This window comes from Spermophilus citellus, assembly GCF_964194105.1.
Source record: "Spermophilus citellus genome assembly, chromosome: 2".
Lineage (NCBI taxonomy): Eukaryota > Metazoa > Chordata > Mammalia > Rodentia > Sciuridae > Spermophilus > Spermophilus citellus.
Genome location: NC_138183.1, coordinates 235,557,118 through 235,572,651, shown reverse-complemented (window position 1 = coordinate 235,572,651; position 15,534 = coordinate 235,557,118). Strand labels below are relative to the sequence as shown.

General features: G+C 57.5%; 1 protein-coding gene across 1 annotated transcript in view; it reads left to right on the top strand.

Annotated features, from left to right (window-relative positions):
* Positions 1-8,187: 8,187 nt before the first annotated feature.
* ALX4 (ALX homeobox 4) overlaps positions 8,188-15,534 on the top strand; it is a gene marked incomplete at its 5' end in the record, with an annotated part of 39,172 nt that continues 31,825 nt past the window's right edge. The window contains one exon of the mRNA XM_081281692.1: positions 8,188-8,638. Within this exon, the coding sequence (XP_081137818.1) occupies positions 8,188-8,638 (451 nt within the window). The remainder of the gene's footprint in view (positions 8,639-15,534) is intronic.

Genomic DNA, 15,534 nt, shown 5'->3' with positions numbered 1-15,534 from the left:
CACAGGCTGGGTGGGAGAGAGTGGAGCTGAGGCCTCGGGATCCTCAGTTACTCCTGGTTGGATGGAAGGAATCGGCTGTGCACGGGGTCAGCTAGTGAGAGCAGAAGGCATTAGGAATATGATCATCCCCACCGCTTCCTAAGCATCTATTATGTGCCAAGCATTGTGCGCCAGGAGCTGTTGGTGGTTGCTGGTCTCCCGTTTCCAGTGCTTGGGGTACCCAAGTACTTATCCTGAGCATTCCACTTGGGCGGTGCCCTCCCCAACCCCAGCCCTCCTCCCTGCCAGTCACAAGCCTCAGGATTAGGGAGATCAGATTGTGTGCTAGGCTGCCTTCTATGACAGGTGCTGGGGCGGGGACCCCGGCCTGGGAAGGCGGGCTGTGGAGGAAGGGCTGCAGGCAGTGGGGTGCTGAGCTACAGCCCGCCCCCTCCCGTGAGGCCCTGCGCTGTGGCTGCTGGGACAACCACACCAAGTCTGGGAGCCTGGCGCCCTGAGCTTGAGGGTCAATCTGACCTCTTGCCTGCAGGGTGACTTCTTGCTAGGGGCGGTGCCTTTCTGGACTGGTTTCCCCAGCTATGAGAGACAGCCTCTTCCACGAGGCAGTAATGAGCTTACAAAGAACCAGCGGATGTGAAGGCCCCTCTTAGAGTGTAGGATGGGGTAAAGTGGAGGACAGCTGTGCCCCCCCCCCCACGCCAACATGCATGTCTACCTCCCTGTGCACCAGCAGGCGGGAAGGGCAGGTCTGTGGGGCCATTCATTTCTCTGGCCTCTTCACCCCTCTTTGCTTTGAAAGGACTTTGACCTAGGATGGAACTGTGGGCAGCAGAGGAGGGTGAATACAACCCATTTTTCTAGCACTAGAGAGGCAGGAACCCCAGCTGATCATTTTGAGGTTGGGCCCTAATATCTAACATAGCAGAACCTCCACTATGTAAAGGATGTAATTGTTGCTGTTGGTAAAAAAATTATCTTGAGGATGATCCTATTTTATACTTGCAGCTATCCTAGGAGGCGAGTTCTATTATTATGCCCATTATACAGGAGAGGAAACTGAGGCCCAAGGAGCAGCCTCTCTGCTGACATTAGATAGTGGGGCCTGTAAGCAGCATGACCCAGGGCTGGGCTCTCTGCCACTAGTGCAATGAATGGCTGTCAGAGCATTTAGTGCTTCCCTCCCCCAACTTTCCGAGCACCAGAGGTCTCCCCATTGTCACAGACCCCCCAGACGAGCATGGTCCTAGAAGCTCCCCCTCAGCACCCATGAGAATCACACTGGGGCAGGATGAGGTTTGGAGCTGGAGTCCATGCTGCGACCACCGGCCACCCGCCTTGTCTTGGTTCAGGGGACAGGCGCAAGCAGATTGATAAATGATACCTTAGAGGTGAAGGACTCGGGACTCAGGCTGAGGGCCCTGGTGTGGGGAGGAGACAAAGGAATCAAGGACCATGCTTTCTCTGAAAGGGGAGCCCAGTGAGGTCCTTAGCCCCACAAGGTGGCACAACTCATGCTTTGGGATTGGAGGGCAGGAAAAAGTGGGGATGTGGCGGGGCGGGGGGGGGGGGCGATGAACCAGGGCGGAGCTCAAAGACCCTTAGCCAGAAAAATCCAAGGAGCCAGCTCTCTCCTGCCCCCTGGAAACCTCTGCCTCTCCTCAGCTCCCTCTTGGTTTTTCTGGTTGTGAGATCTTAGGGTCACCCTTACCAGAAAGCAGTGCCACGGGGCTCAGAAGAGAGCCCCAGACTGTGAGGTGGGTAGTCCCAGGCCAGGTACAAGTGACTGCGAAGTTCTGACCCTCCCACAGAGACAGGCACACACCAACAGGACCATGATACTCCTCCCCTGCATTACTCGGGTCTCCTCTCCCCCAACCCCTGCTGAAAAGGGGCTCCTATCTGCTTCCCTGGGCCTAAGTCTGAGCCAAGGCAGACGCAGCCCCTGGCGAGTGTCATAGGACACTGAGACCTCTTTTTTGCCCAGAGATCCCACCCTTTACATAGTGGAGGTTCAACTCTGGCTATGTGCCACCCCACCCCCATCTTTTGCACACTTTTTAAAAGCCTTAGCGGACCCCCTTCCAAGAGAGAGGCACCTGGGAGCCCCAGGAGGGCTCCAGTCTAAACCCCTGTGGTGGGGTTGGCCAATGACTTGGGGGGATTGTTTGCATATTTAAATTATCTGAAGTCTTCACATTCTAACTGGGGTGCACAGACTGGGACCCCACAGCCAACCTGAGTCCACCAACTTTCCTGTGAGCGTCAGCAAGAATTAAGGTGTCCGTAGAGAAGAGCAGAGACCTCATCTCTCAAGCTTTCCTGCCTGGTTTGGGGGGATTCCCGGACCCCAGTTCCGCCTGCTCAGGCCCCTGAGCCCAGTCCCTGCTCTGCTGGCCTGGCCTTGCCCTTGCAGGGAGGAGGCAGGAGGCAGGGAGCGGGAAGGCCTTCTGGGCTCTCCTGGGCACCTGGGCTGCCATATTCAGATTGGAACCCCAGCTACTAGAAAAGGTGCCAGGTGCGCCGCGGCCCCAAGGCGGGAGGCAGATCCCAAAAGTAATTCTGGGGGAGCAAAGTTGTGGGTCTCAGGGATGTGGAGCCGCTGAGTTTGGACGTTTTTTTGAAACCATGGCTCCTGTTTGGGGCTTCCTAAACTCTCCAAATCGAACAGCTTTCGTGCAGCTGGAACTCTCTGGAACATCTCGTGCTATGCAGTTGTGCCCGTGAGTGCGGGCTTCCTGTGCCCCTGGGTGCCAAAGTGCGACGGCGGGGAGAGGGATGCTAAGACCTCTCTGCGCTGAGTCCCCAGCCCTCGCCAGTCAGGGTTCCAGAGAACCGCAGGGTGCGGTCCCAGTGGGAAGGGCCGCCGAGCAGGCCAGCCCCGGGCCAGTCCTCTCTCAAAGCGCCTCAGCGACCTCGGCCCCTGGGGCCCTGTCTCCCTCCCGGCCTCCCTCGGCAGCGACCCAGCGACCAGGGCAGGCGCCTGAGGGAGTTGAGAGCTGGAAGGTGCTGCGCCCCTCGGCCAGGGTCTGGGGACAACTCGGCACAAACCTCCACCTATGCGCCTGGGAGGGCTTGACGGGTCCGAGCTGGCCGCGGGGCTGGCGATCGCTCCAAGTCCCGGCCGACTCCCTTCTCTCGCGTCTCTCCCAGGGTCACTGTGGGTCTCCTCCTCCCCACAGCCGGGGAGGGCAGGGAACGTTTCCACCCTCCGGTCCCCTCGCAGGGTTTGACTTTGGAGATTGGAGAACGCGCAGTGGCAAGGAGCCTGGGCTCCCAGGTCAGATGGCCTGTGCTTCAACCCCAAGTTCAAATTCCAAGTCCATGGTAATTGCATTTTCCATTTTTCAGTGCTCCGTTTTTTAATCTTGTAAAATGGGAATAATAGTACCACCACAAGGCTACCGTGAGGACTGCAAAGGTCTCGGTGTGGAAGAGCTGGCCTGAAGCAGTTGCCGAGACTGAGGCTGCTGTTATGCTGTGATTTCCTGTTAGTATGCTGTGATTTCCAGAGTGTACACGAGTCCGCAGACAGACTAGTTCAGGAAGGAAGGAAGGAAGGAAGGAAGGAAGGAAGGAAGGAGGGAAGAAATTGTAAGATCCCTGTTCAGGACTTTATCTCAACTCCCCACCCCCACCCAGTGTCTAAAATATTTCAGCCACCCCAAACGTCTGCCCAGTCTTTTGGCTTCCTGTCACTTGCCAACGTCCACTGTGACTTACACAACGGTGTCCGTTTTGCTCCCCGTAGAAGTCCAGGAGGTGTGGAACAGTCACCTACAAGTTCATGAGTGGCCAGGCCAGGGCTAGAGTGCTTCTCCAAAGTTCTACCATATTCTAACAGGAGTGCCCTAGGAATTGGGGGGCCGGGTCCTACCTAGGGGGTGGCTTTGAAGTGTCCTTCCCTCTGAAGGGAATGAGGGCTGCTCCGCCTTACTCCCCACGGGGATCCTCCATCCATCTCAGTTGCCATCCTAGGTTCTGCCTCAAAAGCTGTAGCCCTGGGGCTGGGGCTGTGGCTCAAGCGGTAGCGCGCCCGTCTGGCATGCGTGCGGCCCGGGTTCGATCCTCAGCACCACATACCAACAAAGATGTTGTGTCCGCCGAGAACTAAAAAATAATAAATATTAAAAAAAAAATTCTCTCTCTCTCTCTCTCTCCCTCTCCTCTTTCACTCTCTCTAAAAAAAAAAAAAAAAAAAAAAAAAAAAAAAAAAAAAAAAAAAAAAAAAAAGCTGTAGCCCTGAACCCAGGAGATGACGCGGTAATTCTCCCGACCTGGGAGTGCTTCCCTCCTGCCCCTTTGTTCAGACTCCCTCTCAGCAGTGATTTTCTGAGCAGTGCCACATGCCAAGTGCGGCACCCAGCACCAAGACAGAGCGGCCATGTTCTTGCACCCTTGCAAAAAAGAGACCATAAAGCAAATAAATCCACGAAGGCAGGATCTAATGTCAGACGACAATAGATGCTTCAGAGGAGTGGGCCAAAGTGACGGAGGCAAGGGTGGTGAAGGAAAGCCCCAGGACTGAGGAGCCACAAGATTTTTCTTTGCCACTCCCTCCCATATCTGCAGTCCCCATCCTGGGGGAGGAAGAAACGACTTCCTTAGGGCTGACTGGGAGAGTGACAGGGAGAAGAGGGCAGCTAGGGATCCACTGCCAGGTGACGGTGGGGCAGGACCTCCAGCAGAGGCTCCACAGCCCCCACGACTCTGAATTCTGATGCTGTGAAGGAAGGGCATGCAGATGGTGCGTCACGGGACCTCATGGGAGGCAGGTAGCATGCCGGAGGGAGGGGGCCTTAGCTGCGGGAGAAATACCACACCTGGGGAGCAGAGGGCAGGCCAGAGCCAAGCTTTGGTGCTGTCCACCAGCCAGAAGGTGTGCCCTGCACCTTGATGAGGGACTGGGTAGCAGTGGCTAGGCATTCAGCTAGGGCAAGAGGTACGCTGGCTGTGTGGAGGATGGACTGGTGATTGAACACAGACAGGACGCCTAGCTCTCTCCCAGGAAGGTGCGTGGGAAGGGAGCCAGGAGGGGGGGACAGTGGAAGTGTGTGTGAAGGTTTCAAAGGAGCCACCTGGAATGTCATCACACAGACACAGCAAACCTGCAGCCCTTCCTCACCTGTAGGCAGGGACATGCTCATTCCTTCTCAGGCCATCTGTAAGGAACAATATGGAGGGTGCAAGATGATCACCCCAAGGTTAAAGGGCCCTGGCTCAACGGGAGAGGCTGACTGTGGGCATTGAATGAGTGCCCCGAGTGCCCAGGGATGGAATCCTGCAGAGGCCAGAAACACTTGAATAACGAGCAGCAGTAAACAGGCCATTAGAGCCCAGGCTGGGGAGATGTAAGAGGCAGCCCAGAAACTTCCTGGGATGCAGGAGATTCTTGGCTTGAGTGCACTTGGCCCAGAGGCGACTGGGAATATTGCATAATGGCAGCTGTGCCTGGCCGGGGCTCTGCACTCCTCTGCTTCATTTCTAGAATAAAACAGGGTGAGAAAGGGGAAGGGAGGCCACCACCCCACCCCACCCCCTTGGCTCCTGGACTCTGGAGCCTGGGATGGCCTGCTCCACTGCAACTCCTTGACAAAAAAAAAAAAAAAAAAAAAAAAAGTCTCTAAGCTTCTAGGAACCTCAGACGTTTTCATTCATTCATTCAACACACATTTGATGAGCACCTGCGTGGTGCCAAGCCCTGCGGGGAACAAGGCAGCCCTGGCTCCCGCTTGGAAAGAACTCGCTGTTCTCAACTGGGGCACAGGCCCAGGAGGGGCCCGCACGCTATTACTTTTTGACAGTTGATTTTGGAAGAGGAGGTGAATGGCAACTCATTGTCTTTGGCTAGAGGAAACCCAAGACTCTTGGAACCGCGCTGGAAGATTGGGAGAAACCGAGGGGTGAGGGTTTCACAAGCCCAGCATCAACATTTGATTCTACAGATATTTGTGGGCACCAGACACCTAAAAGGGCTGCCCTGAAGGAACCACTGACTAACAGGATTGGGATGTGCGCACGTTCAGGCAACTGGAAAACCACAGGTCTGAAATGGAGAGGAGGCAAAGGTTAGCATCAACACCAACGGAGAGGAATTCCAAACCCCAAGTCAGACAAAAAGCACAGGGTTGGTGTGGATCATTCCAAGTCCAGGGAACCAGCTTCTAGGAACTGAAAGAAACTTTGATTGGACAGGAGTATTTGGAATCATGGTAGGTTTGCCCACTTTTTTTTACTATCTCAGATTGGAAGATGATTTGGTGTCTTTAAAACTCAGTCTACCCATACGCAAAATGGGTATGTGACCCCTGTGTGGCCTAATCCAGGTGATTTCTGGCAAAATAGATGCCTAAATAATACAAGGTCCTTGTATGGCTTGGCCTGCTGGCCAGAGAGACAGGTTCCTGACAGCTGCAGGGGAAGAGTTCAGGCCTGGGCACCCCTGGCTTGGTTTGAGGAATATCTTCAATAACAAGTGCTTCAAGGTAGACTGGCAGTGGAAACCAGATGTGAGATCCCGTGAGCAAGAACCAGAGGTACCAAAGGTTGGGGTGAGGTGAGAATTAGCCCAGATGAGGTTGCATGTAGATGCTGACCCCCCCCCACCTGCTGGGGTCTAGAGTATCAGGCCCTCTGTCCTTTCACCTGCCCCTCCCCCACCCCTCTCTTGAGGTCCCTCTCCCATCCAGGGATCTCCCTTGCAGTTTAGGGACCCCTGGTTTCCTTCCATTTGAGTGGGAATTCTGTTCATCTCTTTGGGGCGCGGCTGTCAGCATAGGGGCAGGACTAACTTCTGCATGGGTTTCAAGATAGGTGCTGCTACTTCTCACTGTGTGACCCCTGCTGGTGACCTCTCTGAACCTCAGTTGGCGTATTGGAAAACCGGGGACCCCAGGCTCTGTCACTCACATTTGTGGTGAGGTGCCATCCATGATGAGCCACATGGAAGGAAGGGTCTCTGCGAGTTCTTTTCCCTCGGTGTGTGCAGGCTCTGGGACGAGCTGGTAGGAAAACCACAACCCACCAAATCCAAGCCCGAAGCTTCACGACGGAGGATGAAGAGGCCAGAGAAAGAAGAGGCCACCTGCCCCTCAGCCCCAGTGATGGAACAACAGTTGGGCAAAGTTAGCAGGTCTCCAGAATCCTTATTATCAACTCAGACCGCCAGAAACCTCGGCTGGGCACCCACAGAGGTGATGACCCAGGGAAGGAAGAGGAGAGCGCGGCTCTAAAGCTTCTGAAGCCGGCCAGGCCCAGGGTCCCTCCAGTGGTTGAATGAGCACAGACCTTGCAGCACCCGCCAGCGCCTTCACAAGGCAGGAGAATGGTTAGGAGCGAGTGCAGGGTGCCCAGGAGTGTGAGTCAACCTTGTAGGGAAACCAGAGTGTGGAGGCAGGATGGAAACCTAGGAAGAGGTACCAGCAGCCTGTTGGCAGCTGTGTGCCAAGTTGGAGCCAAGGGTCCAAACCACTCTTGCACTCACTCGAAGGCCAGCGGCTGCCCCTCTGATTGTGAATGTCAAAATTCGTTAGTTTTTTTTTAAACCTGTTACCAAAATTTGCATTCCCCCATTCTAGGCAGAGATGGGAAGGTAACGGATCCCCAGGGCTCCCATGATGAACTGTGAATTGGCACCTTGTCCTCCCATCCCAGCCTAAAATCCGAAAGCCCTAGGGCGCCTCCGGCTTGGTTCCCACTAGAGAATTAGCAGCATCTTCACAAAAGAGGAACGAAGGGGGCTGAGCGGGTGGTAGGAGAATAGGGAGCGAGGAGGAGGGGAAGAAGGAGGGGAGCAGGAAGGAGCAAGTCAGGAAAAAAAATCACTTTTTTTTTTTTCTGCCTCAAAAACCTTAAGAGGGTTTGGGAGATCTGGTCAACTTTCCGAAACATCTGAATCTTTTTACAGCTCTCCGTTCTTTCCCTGGGCCAGCTGTGGTGAGGGAGAGAGGAGAGAGAGAGAAAGAGAGAGAGAGAGAGAGAGAGAGAGAGAGAGAGAGAGAGAGAGAGAGAGAGAGAGAGGAAGGAGAGAGAGCGAGAGAGGCGTGGAGGGGGAGGAGGGAGACAGCGAGCAGGCCGGGCGCGGAGTGCACAGCCACCGCCTCCTCGCCTCTCCAAACTCCCGGCCAAGGCGCGCGGTGGCGTCCTCGCGCCCTCGTCGGCGCCCCCGCCCGTCGCCCGCGCAAGCCAGGCATGAATGCTGAGACTTGCGTCTCTTACTGCGAGTCGCCGGCCGCTGCCATGGACGCCTACTACAGCCCGGTGTCGCAGAACCGGGAGGGCTCGTCGCCTTTTAGGGGATTCCCCGGCGGCGATAAGTTCGGCACAACTTTCCTGTCGGCCGCTGCTAAAGGGCAGGGATTTGGGGACGCCAAGAACCGGGCCCGCTACGGCGCCGGGCAGCAGGACCTGGCGGCACCCCTGGAGAGTGGCGCCGGGGCGCGGGGCTCCTTTAACAAGTTCCAGCCTCAGCCTCCGACCCCGCAGCCCCAGCCGCCCGCGCAGCCGCCCCAGCCGCAGCCGCCCGCGCAGCAGCCGCATCTTTATTTGCAGCGAGGCGCCTGCAAGACACCCCCGGACGGCAGCCTCAAACTTCAGGAAGGCAGCAGCGGCCACAACGCGGCCTTGCAGGTCCCCTGCTACGGTGAGTGCACACGCCGGTCACCTGGGGCTGGGGCCCGGGGGTCCTTGCTTCACCACCCCCGAAATCCACGTAGCTTGCGAAAGGCAGAAGTTTGCGGGCTGCGGAGGCGCGGGCGAGCGGTGGGTGATTCTGGGTTGGAAAATGAGGATCGACCGCATCGAGGGGGCCGCGGGATCGGTTCTGCCTCCTTCGTACCCCCGGCCTAGGTCGCGCAGCGCTTTGGTTATTAAACTCCCGGGGGATTGGTTTTTCCCGGTCTCTCCGCCGGTTCCCAAACCGCTGGTGGTGCGCTGCCGGCGGGGCCGGATCGGAAGCGGATTGCTTCGTCCCGGCCCAGGGCGCGCGGCTGGAAGGAATCGCGGCGCAGCGCTCGGGTCCGGGGCTCCTGAGCTGCGGAGGTCCCGCTCCTCGCCAGCTTGGGGCTCCTCGCGCGGCGCCGCAGGTAAGAGCGTGGCAGGTGCGGGGGGCCTGCGGGGAGCCGGAGCGCAGTCGGCCGAGGGCGCACTGGAAGCCGCCGCACAGCATCGCCACGTGAGAGTGGATCCAGAGACTGTGGGATCCCAGAAAACCCGAGCCAGGGTTGGGAGCGCTGCTCGCAGCGAGGACGGCGGCGGGCAAGAGTTCTTGGGCGCTTCTCCCTCGGCGATCTTTGGAGGTGGCTGGGCTCGAAACAATGGTTTAGGATGGACCCGGCGGGAAGGCAGGAAGCCACGGAGCCCCAGATGGGGTAGGACTGTGGGAAGAGGGAAGAATCTAGGTCCTGGTGTAGGCCCGCAAGGAACCCCGGGGAGCTGGCCTAAATGACCTCTAAGCCCCCTTGAACAGTGGCGTCAGGACGCAGGCCTGGGCTCCCAGAGCGGCAGCCACCAGGGCCAGGGAGAGAGCCTTTCAGGGGCTTTGAAACCAGAACAGTCCGAGAGCCTTGGCCTTGTCTTCCTCCGCAGAATAGGGATGGGGGACCCCCAAACTGGAAGGGAGAGAAACTGAAGGGAGGAGGTGCCTTCTTCAGAGTACACCACCACCTCCACCACCACCACCACCGGCCTGGCCTTGGCCTTCCAGGAGGCCCCTGTGTAGAGGAGCTGATCCTTGACTGGGCAATGAATTTGGCTGCCCTAATCCAGGAGGGTTGTAGAGGCACTAGGCCTGGGGACAGAGGTGGGACAGGGAGGCCTTGGTGACCAGAATAACCTTAGGAAAACAGCCCAAGGCCAACACTGTCTCATATGCAAACTTGCTATCTCCCAGGCTGAGAACAAGCTCCCAGGTGGGCATGGACACACAGATGTTCCCATAGTCATACACAGGTCTACACTTGCATTCTACACACACACACACACACACACACACACCCCTTTATGGGTCAAGTGCTCACACTCATGTGGCCTCAAACAAACCACACACTCCCAAACCCACAGGGCAGGACTAAGCAGATTTAGAAAGATCTGATAGCCTTTCCCCACTTCCTCTGCCTTTCCTTTCCACCTCTGAGATCAGGCACTGAGCTCCCAGCCACCCACAGCTCCACCAGGTGCTTCTTCCACACACAGGCCAAGGGCACTCCTGGCCTTGTCCAACAGGCACCTGCCTGCCTTCCCCAGGGGCCCAGGCTCTGTCAGCGGAATCGGAACCGTTAAGTGAAGCAGGTCCCAGAGGGGATCCGTGGAGGCTCACTGTGCAGAGCCAGGGGACTCACAGGGTTCCTCTCTGGGCACTTGCTTTTTCATATTTGAAAGAAACTCACCAAGGAGACCTCTGAGGGGGCCAAGATATTAGGCAAGAGAAGAGCTCAGCAACTCCCAAACTCCTGGTGAGAAGGTGCCAGAGGTTCTAGAAAGAAAGGGGAGAAGGCTCTGTGCCTCTCTGTGACCTTCTGGGCCCCCCTTGCCAGGCTGGCCCTTCTACTTGCATTAGGCATGGGGGCTGAGGGAAAGGGCCAGCCATTTGCCCTGGGACTGCCCCTGACCACAGTGTGACCTGAGAGCAAGTAACTCCACCAAACCCCCCTTTCCTCATCAGTACCATGGGGCAGTAATAGAAAAGGCTTCCTGGATCACAAGCGGTCCCTCTGGGAGCCCCCTCCTGCATTCCCCGGGGTCTCTGTGCTATTTGGAGTGCCCAGTTCTGAGGAGAGAGCAAGCCCCCGCCGACTGCTCTAGCAAAGTAGTAAACTACAGATTGGAAGGAAAGACAGCACCAACCCCTGTAGGCCCCCAAGCCCCTGCTACCTAAGATGGAGGCACAGTGCAGGCCACCCAGCCAACTCTGTCCCCCACCCCCAACACCCCACTTAGCAACTGAGTTTCTCTGACCAGGAGATTTCTCATCTTTTGTAGGAAAGGGATTAGGCACGTTGTGTGGAAGGAGGGGAAACTGAGGTGTTAAAGGCAGAGCTCTGCCCTTCACAGAGGTAGCGAGGAGAAGGATCTCCAATCTGACACCACGCAGGGAAACGGAGGCACACATGGACACCCGTCCTCTATCACGGTTATGAAAGTGTTCTCAAAAGCGGGGAATGAAGTTCAAGGGGAAAAAAAATCCTGAGATGTTCCCAGGAACTTGGGAAAGGGCCTGGAAACAGCCTTGGCATTAGGCCTGGTCCTGCTGATCCGGTTCCCCACCACGGACTCTTGAGAATCCCAAACTCTCCCGGTTCTGGGGGTCGGTCTCCAGAGCAGTTCCAGTTGAAGGGGAGACTCCGAAGCCTCCGCTTCAGGTACAGTTGCCCGCATTCAGGGCACCCCGCGAGGGCGCCCGGGCCTGGAAGCTGCACCCGGGCGCAGCCGAGAGAGTGCAGGGCCCGGAGGTCTCCGCGGCCGGCCCGGGCTGCTCGGAGTGGTCTACCGAGGAGGTGACAGAAGCCCTGCCGATTTCAGGGTCCCTACGCCGTCTTCAACCTCGGTTTCTCCGTCAGTTCTAAAAGGGCCATGATCAAGGGGGCTCTGCACTTTGCTCCGAGTGCAGGACATTCGCGTTTTTACGAAAGAGCCCCAGCGTCCTCGCGTGCTGCACCGCCGACCTCATCAGGCGCCCTAATGGCGCTTCGGCCTCGCCGAGTCCGGTCCCACTCTGGGGGGCCGCGTGAGCCCCGGGAGACGGGCCAGAGTAGAGATGAGACGATTCTCCGCGGCGCGAAGAGCCTCCTTGTCCCCGGGACGGGACCTCGGGGCGCCTGGTCCCCAAACCTTTGGCTGGACTCGCGGAGCCTCCGCCGGCGTGGCAGGCCTTGCCGGTGCGTCTGGGACGCGGGGAGCTGCCGTGCCACCTCCTTCTCTTTCGCTTTCGGTTCGGTGCACGCAGGTTTTCGTTGCGAGCAAATTGCTCCCTCCACACCCACCGGTCCCCGAAGACAGAGCCCTCAGCGCCGAGGTGCGGGGAGGCAGCGGCCGGGCCGAGTCCTGGGGCCCCGCCGAGGGGCGCGTCCTGATTTTTCGAATTAGATGCAGTGTTTAAATGCGTTTAGATGCGGGGAGTATTGATGATACGATCCACGCACCACGAAATGTGTGAACTCCGATGGGGTCGTACTGAATTTAGCCAAGAACCGGGATTTTTTGTATCTGAGAAATCCAAAAGCTACTGGGAGAAACCAGGCGGGCAAAAGCAAAAGGAGCGGCCGGTGATTGTGCAAAGCGCTGGAGAAAACTGATCCCGAGGGCAGCGACCCCCGGGCGGCTTTTAGGGAGAAGGAAGGGAAGGAAGATGCTTTTAATTTTTACTTTGTTAATTTCCATAGCCACCAGCCTGCACAAACAACCCCGCCTCAACACACGGGCTTTTAACCACGCAAACGGAAGGCTGGGATTAAAAGTCTAGCATCCTTTTAAATCATCGACCTGCACAGTTTCTTCTTTATTATAATTTACATTTAGCGAAGCACAAGCGCTTGCATGGAAAGTCTGAAGAATTCTCAGGGACATGGACATCCGTGTCACTACCACGTGGATCCAGATGAGAAGCATTGTGTGTTAGATACGTGCACAAACTCCCTCGAGGGAAAAAACGCCGGTTAAGAAGAACTCCGGAGGTTCTTCGGAGCGTCGGGAGCTGATCTTGTTCCTTGTGACAGTGTTCCTGGAGTAGGGTGACCTTGTACGCCCGGGCGTTTGCGCAGTTGAGTCCAATTCGAGGTTACAACCGCGAACTTCCGTCCTTCTCCAGGACCCCGGCGGGGCTGCCCGGCTGTCCCGAGCCCCGAGCCGGCAATCGCCATTGCAGCTCGAGCCGCGGTGGGAAAACAAGTTGTAACGTCACACATAAAATCTGGCCGAGGTCCCCAAGGACTTCGCTTTGGAGGGGCAGCCGGGCGCACTCACCTTTACCCGGCCTAAGCCCCTTTCCTCTCCGAGCTTTGCGCGCGCGCCTTTGTTTCGGTGGCAAGTTGATACGAAATGGAAACGCATCTGCGGCTGCGGGATGCCGCGTTTGTCCGAGGTTCTGGCTTCTTCGCCCCAAGGCAGCCGGCAGGGAGAGGAGGGTAGAGCTGCCTGAAGCCGCCGCGGCTCCGCGGGGAGGGGACCCAGAGACCGGAGGCCGCGCTCTAGCCGTGAGCCTCTCTCCGCTCCGCTAGGCGAGAACCGAGGCGCGAGCGCTGAGAGAAGACCGAGCGCTTGAAGGGACAGAGCCCTCTGCCTCCCAGCTTCAGTGTCCCCCGAAAAGCCCTTGCTCCGGAAGGCGAACAGAGGCCCGGACTCCGTTTTGGGTGGGGCGGTGAGAGCGCCAGCCCGGGTCTGGACGTCGGGTCCCGACGTCGCCTGCCCGGCGCCACCTGGCCACGTGCGCCTGCAGCAGCGGGGTTCTCCAGACACCTCTAGGCAACTTTGCGCTCCCCACATTGAGCAGAGAAAGAGGGTCATGAGATTAGGAAATCACAGCCGCTTGCACCCAACTAAGTGAAGATACCGTCCTGGGAATCCAGAGCCGAGGCCAGCGGTGCCCCCTTGCTTAGGCGCTGTGGGCCATCGCCAAGGCTCCGCTGGACAAGTAAAAGGTACTTTTCCAAACAGGGCCCTTTGGGGGGAAAGGAGGAGACACCTCACCCCAGCGCAAGCCCCCATATCTGAGGTTTCTTCTTTGAGAGGAGAGATACTCCTTGCCTCGGGGGTCTCCCTTCCAGAGATGCGACCCCGAGCACCTCTCAGCCCCATTTGAGATGCTCCATTCACCCAGTAGAGGGGTGGACTAGCTTGGGGGCAGCTGTGGCATCCCTAGATAGGCTAACAGAAATTCAGCGGTGCTATAGAAACCTTCATGGTGTGCAGGAAGGTGCTGAGGGACCCCAGTCACTTCCGATTCATCCTCCCTGTTCCCAGTGCATTCTGTCACCTTAGCAAGGACCATCCTCTCCACCCCACCCTCCTCCAGCCAGCACCAAGGACGAGAGTGGCAGAGGAGCTGGGGCTGGGCTCAGAGGGAAAGAATCCTGCCCAGAGAGGCTCTGGGGAAAGGGTGGCTTGTGGGAGGGGGGGTGGTGGCTGTGCTGGGCGATCGTGCGCGGCTGCAGTTTCTGATTCCAGGGACAGCTGTCAGGCCGTGGCGCCCGGGGTAAGCTTCTGATGGGGAGTTCTCTGGGAGATAGGGTCTCATCTGGATAAGAGGCGCCACTGCCTGACAAGGTACCTGCCTTTGCTGAAACCACGCTGGTACCAACCTTGGTACCAACCTTGGTACCGAAAGGCTGCCAGTGCCGGGCGCCAGGTGCCAGCTTGAGAGAGAGAGGAGCCTGTGGTCCGTGGACCCTTAAAGCGCATTCTCTTGGAGAAGATTCTCATCCTGAGCTGGTGACCTCAGAGCGTGGGTGTCACCACAAGCACTTCCTTGAGAATTGGACCTCGGACCTCAGGTCAGGGTGAACAGCTGGTTCTGGGAGCGAGCACTCCAAGGGCGGTGGAGGGTTTGGGCTGAAGTTCCACTTGCCACCAGGGCGGAGCAGGAGCACAGTGCCTCAGCTGTGAGAGTTGTGGGTCTCAGCTCTCCCTGTCCCTGTGCCCTGCATGGCCTTGGAGAAGTCCGCTGGGCTTCCTGCTCTGAGTTTTAGCTCTAGGGAATTCTGGAGTTCGGATGATGTCCAAAGGCCTCCTGGGGGTTCTGCCCTGGTACCAGTCTGGGCCCACCTTCATCCCCTCTCTCCTCCCTCCCCACTCCCACCTACATTTTTGTATGGGGGTGGCAGAAGAGTCTTCTCTAGAAGCAGAAGGGGTCCAAGTGGGCAGGGGTCCCAGGACCCAAAGTGGGACTGGAAGTCCTGGCGGATGGTGTTGAGGGCAGGTTCACACTCAGGACTGGAGTGTAAGCGTGGAGAGGTGTGAGGCACCTGTGTTCTCATGCTCACATAATTCAAGCCGGGGCTCTGGTCCTGGCTCTCAGGGCAGAGACCTGCTTCTATCTTCCTTTCTGTACCTTCCCTATCTCCATGTTCACTGAGCACCTACTATGGGCAGACCTTCTCCTCCATGAACAAACAGAAGGCTGTCCCCTGTGCTAGAGCTGGTGTCCTCCTTGGTGTATACAGTAGAGCTTATCAAATGCTCAATGGCTGAAAGGATGAATGAAGACCTGGCGTTTCATTTGGAGTCTATGAGTGGACACACTAATTCATGGGCACTCCTGTGTGAAAAAGGTACCGTGTCCCCAGTGCCCTGTCCCCAGTCTGTGGGCTCCAGTACATGAGCTTCATACCTGGTGAGCACCTGTGTGTGGCCCTAAAGGCTTCCCAGTGCCAATGTGACATAGCCCACCTCCAAAGTTGCTCCCAGGGAGCCGGTGACACTAGGAGCTGGTTGTGGCTCAGAGGGGCAGCTGACTCAGTGAACGGCCAGTCCCCAGCAAGACCAGTGTCTCCTAAGGCCCACAGATATGGTCCATCCAGCCCACCTGCCCTGCAGAGAGGCTTGCCA